Below are 4,133 nucleotides of genomic sequence, written 5' to 3' on the forward strand. Positions count from 1 at the left end.
AAGAGCAAATACACCCACCTGCGGAATGAATCTGTCTCCTCTCTGGAGGAGGCAGTGGGGGGCCCGGGGGTTTCCCACTCCCCAGTGGAGTCCCCTGCAGGCACACCCGGCTCCTTGTCCAACTCCTCCTCCCTCGGCCCCGCCACTCCCCTCTCTCCTGAGTCGGAGGACAGCCCCACCACCCTTTGCTCCTTCTTCCCCAAAATGGCCAACCTGAAGCTCTCAAACCCTGCCAACCTGCTCAGCTTGCGGGGCTCCTCAGCCGGCAGCATCCCAGGGGACACCGGCCTCAGCGCCGCGCTGGCACCGGCACCGGGGGCGGCTGCTGGCCCCGACTCAGCGGGACCTGTCACTGTCTGTCCCCAGGATATGAACAAGCTGAGCTGCGGGAAGAAGACGCGGGTGGAAGGGGGCCAGGATGAATGGACCCGCCACGGCAGCTTCGTCAATAAACCCACCCGCGGCTGGCTGCACCCTGATGACAAGGTCATGGGCCCCGGGGTCTCCTACCACGTCCGGGTGAGTGCTGGGGAGCAGGGCCATGTGAGGAGGGATTTGGGGACCTCCTGGTGTGCTCCTGGAGGGTGGCAGGGGGACAGTGGGATTGCTGGGAAGGGCACAGCTGGGGGATGCTTCCTCCCTCCCCAGCTGCATGGAGGTCCCCTAGCCAGGCTGACCCTGCTCTCTCCCCCAGTACATGGGCTGCGTGGAGGTCCTTCAATCCATGAGGGCTTTGGATTTCAACACCAGGACGCAGGTCACCAGGTGAGCTTGGCCTCTCCCCTGGGCTGCTGCTTTTGGGGTGGGGAGATTCTGAGTCCCCCCATAGGCCACTGCTGGTGTGTGGGGCTCTTGGTGGGGTTCAGGCTGACTGCAGCCCTATCTAACAATGCCAGAGTGTTGCCCCTGCTTGAAGATCCTCCAGCTGGTCCCTTCTGTGCTGGTCCTGGAGTCCTCAGTCCCATAGCTGTAGGGGTCTCAGGGGGTGAGACTGGGGAGGGCAGGTGCTGGGGGGGCTGACATCCTGCTGTGCTCCCACAGGGAGGCCATTGGGCTGGTGTGTGAGGCCGTGCCTGGTGCCAAGGGAGCTGTGCGGAGGAGGAAGGTGAGGGGGCCCAGGGGGACCATGCAGGGCCAGGGGCTGCATCCTGTGCTAGGGCACTGGGTGTTCCTGGCAGAGCCTGGCTGGACTGGTGCTGAGGACACAGTGCCTGTCCCCACCACAGTGGGCAGCAGGACGTGCTCTGTCCCCTCCCAGCTAGGCTGTGTCAGGCCTGAGGAGCCCCTTTCCCATCCTACCTTTTGCCCCCAGCCCTGTGGCCGCTCCCTCAACTCCATCCTGGGCAAGAGCAACCTGAAGTTTGCTGGCATGCCCATCACCCTGACCATCTCCACCAGCAGCCTCAACCTCATGGCTTCTGACTGCAAGCAGGTAAGGGCAGGCAGGTGCTTGGGCTGGGTGGCTGTAGAGGAGCAGGAAGCCTTGTGTCCCCCACCCTGGGCCCTGCCGGGGCAAGGGGATGTTCCCAGGCCTCCCTAAGGGATGTCTGGTTTGCTGAGTGCCCGCCTCTCCTTGTGCCTGGGGATGAAGAGGTCGGAGTGATACCTTGTGTGCTTTGCAGGATCTATCCTGGGGGCTGTGAGACCCGAGTTAGGTCTCACCAAACTAAGTCTCCTGGTTTTGACCCTGCTTTTGGTTGCCCAGTTAGTGTCCCAGCCTTTTTCTGCCCAGGGCAGTGGTGGAGTCCCCATCCCTGAAGGTGTTAAAAATCCACATAGATGTGGCACTTAGGGACATGGTTTAGTGGCACAGTGGGGTTGGGTTGTTTGTTGGACTTGATGATTTTGGAGCTCTTCTCCAACCTTATTGATTCTATTATGTGATTCTATTCAATTCCTGGTGGCCTGTGGCTCATAATGAGGGCTCTGGAGGCTCGTTAGCCCCCGTGCCCTGTGCCAGCTGAGCACGAGGAGCTCCTGGCTGCCTCCAACAAACCCTCTGCCTTGCAGATCATTGCCAACCACCACATGCAGTCCATCTCCTTTGCCTCGGGGGGAGACCCGGTGAGTATGCAGTGTCCCCTCTGTGTATCCCCTCCCCATGCAGGGGAGTGGAGCCCCCCCACCCCCTCCCTGCAGGTCTGTCTCACCCCTCGGGTCTCGCCCACAGGACACAGCCGAATACGTCGCCTACGTTGCCAAAGACCCCGTCAACCAGAGAGGTGAGGCTGCCACTGGGGGCCTGGCTCACCAGAGTCCTTCTCCATGGATGTTGAGGAGCAGGGAGGGGCTGGGTCCCCCATAAGAAAGTTCTGGGGTGCACGGGGCAGGCTGGAGGGGGATGAAGCTCAGCTTTGGGATTCCTCACTCCCATCTCACCATCCCTCCCCAGCCTGCCACATCCTGGAGTGCCCTGAGGGCCTGGCACAGGATGTTATCAGCACCATTGGACAGGCCTTCGAGCTGCGTTTCAAGCAGTACCTGAAAAACCCCCCAAAGCTGGTGACACCCCATGACAGGTAAGGGTGGGAGAAGAGTGGGAGGGGTCCTTATCACTCTCTACAACTCCCTGAAAGGACGCTGTAGTGAAGTTGGGGTTGGTCTCTTCTCCTGAGTAACCAGCAGTGGGACAAGAGGAAATGGCCTCAAGTTGCACCAGGGGAGATTTAGATTAGATTTTAGAAGAAACTTCTTCACTGAAAGGGCAATTAAACACTGGGATAGGCTGCCCAAGGAAGGTGATTGAGTCACCAGCCCTGGAGGTGTTTTAAGATGTATAGATGTGGTGCTGAAGGACATGGCTTAAGCTTGGTAGAGTTGGGTTAATGGTTGGTAGAGTTGGGTTGTGGTGAGACTCAATGATCGAGAAGGTCTTTTCAAACCAGAACCACTCTGTGATTCTGAAATGGTTTGGTTTTGGAGCTGGGATGCAGCCCTGGCTGCTGTCAGCTGCTGAGCAGTGCTGTGCCCTCCAGGATGGCTGGGTTTGATGGTTCTGCCTGGGATGAGGAAGAGGAGGAACCAGCCCCTGATCACCAGTACTACAACGACTTCCCTGGCAAGGAGCCTCCCATTGGGGGGGTTGTGGACATGCGGCTGCGAGATGGGGCTGCTCAGACCCCCAGTCACCTGGGGGCCACGCTGGTGAGGCTCTGGGCATATCCTCATGGGAAGGCTCCACACCACAAGGGAGGTGTGAGGACCCCGACTGGGCCCTGGGCAGGGTCACTCCACTACAAGAGCCATGGCACATGTGTCCCCAGCCCCTCTGGCAGCCCAGGGCTTGTGGAGAGGAATGGGATTGGGGGAGTGGGATAGGATGGGGTGTGTGTCTAGGCTCACCCCTGCCTCCCCTTGCAGCCTGTTGGCCAGGTGTCCGGCGGGGAGTACGACCCCCGGAAGCAGCACCCGCCTGCCCAAGGTAACGTGATGGCCGTGGCCAGTTCCTCTTGGCTTCCCTGGGCCCTGGTGTCTGTCTGAGCTGGGGTGTGGGCTAGAGCCCTCAGCAGCAGGGAGAAATACCTGGTCCCAACAGGTGCCTCAGGCCGCACAGACCTGTTTGATGACCCGTCCTACGTCAACGTGCAGAACATGGACAAGACACGCCAAGCGTCGGCCACGGGCGCCCCCGCTACGGCCAACGGCAGCGCCCAGAGGGACCTCTTTGACATGAGTGAGTGGGGCTGGGCTGGGCTGGGTGGGGGTGAGGTGGGTCATGGACTTCCCAGCTCCTCTCTCCCTGCAGAGCCCTTTGAAGACGCCCTGCGTGTCCCCACATCCGTGCCCATGGGGCTGCCCCCTGCCCAGGTGGTGGCCTCCATGGAGGAGCAGCTGAGACGGGAGCCCTGGTACCACGGGAAGATGAACCGCAAGGAGGCCGAGAAGCTTCTGAAGGTGAACGGAGATTTTCTGGTGCGGGAGAGCACCACCACCCCGGGCCAGTACGTGCTGACCGGCCTGCAGGGCGGGCAGCCCAAGCACCTCCTGCTCGTCGATCCTGAGGGAGTGGTGAGTCCTCCTAAGGTGCCAGGGACAGAGCTTGGCATAGCTGGGGAGGCCCTGCAGGTTACAAAGAGCTTCATCGTGGAAATGGGGGGGTGTGAGGGCTGCCACCCTCAGGGCTGTGCCAGCCT

General features: G+C 60.9%; 1 protein-coding gene across 1 annotated transcript in view; it reads left to right on the forward strand.

The window, feature by feature from the left end:
• Positions 1-4,133, forward strand: part of SHC1 (SHC (Src homology 2 domain containing) transforming protein 1) — a gene marked incomplete at its 3' end in the record, with an annotated part of 12,710 nt that overhangs the window by 2,864 nt on the left and 5,713 nt on the right. Inside the window, exons 2-12 of the mRNA XM_009996293.1 lie at positions 4-519; positions 695-765; positions 1,042-1,105; positions 1,313-1,432; positions 2,011-2,064; positions 2,171-2,222; positions 2,393-2,519; positions 2,976-3,144; positions 3,361-3,421; positions 3,482-3,673; positions 3,746-4,097. Of these exons, the coding sequence (XP_009994595.1) occupies positions 4-519; positions 695-765; positions 1,042-1,105; positions 1,313-1,432; positions 2,011-2,064; positions 2,171-2,222; positions 2,393-2,519; positions 2,976-3,144; positions 3,361-3,421; positions 3,482-3,673; positions 3,746-4,097 (1,778 nt within the window). The remainder of the gene's footprint in view (positions 1-3; positions 520-694; positions 766-1,041; positions 1,106-1,312; positions 1,433-2,010; positions 2,065-2,170; positions 2,223-2,392; positions 2,520-2,975; positions 3,145-3,360; positions 3,422-3,481; positions 3,674-3,745; positions 4,098-4,133) is intronic.

The sequence above is a fragment of the Chaetura pelagica genome, unplaced genomic scaffold (genome assembly GCF_000747805.2).
Source record: "Chaetura pelagica isolate M959 unplaced genomic scaffold, ChaPel_1.0 scaffold270, whole genome shotgun sequence".
NCBI classification, from domain to species: Eukaryota; Metazoa; Chordata; class Aves; order Apodiformes; family Apodidae; genus Chaetura; species Chaetura pelagica.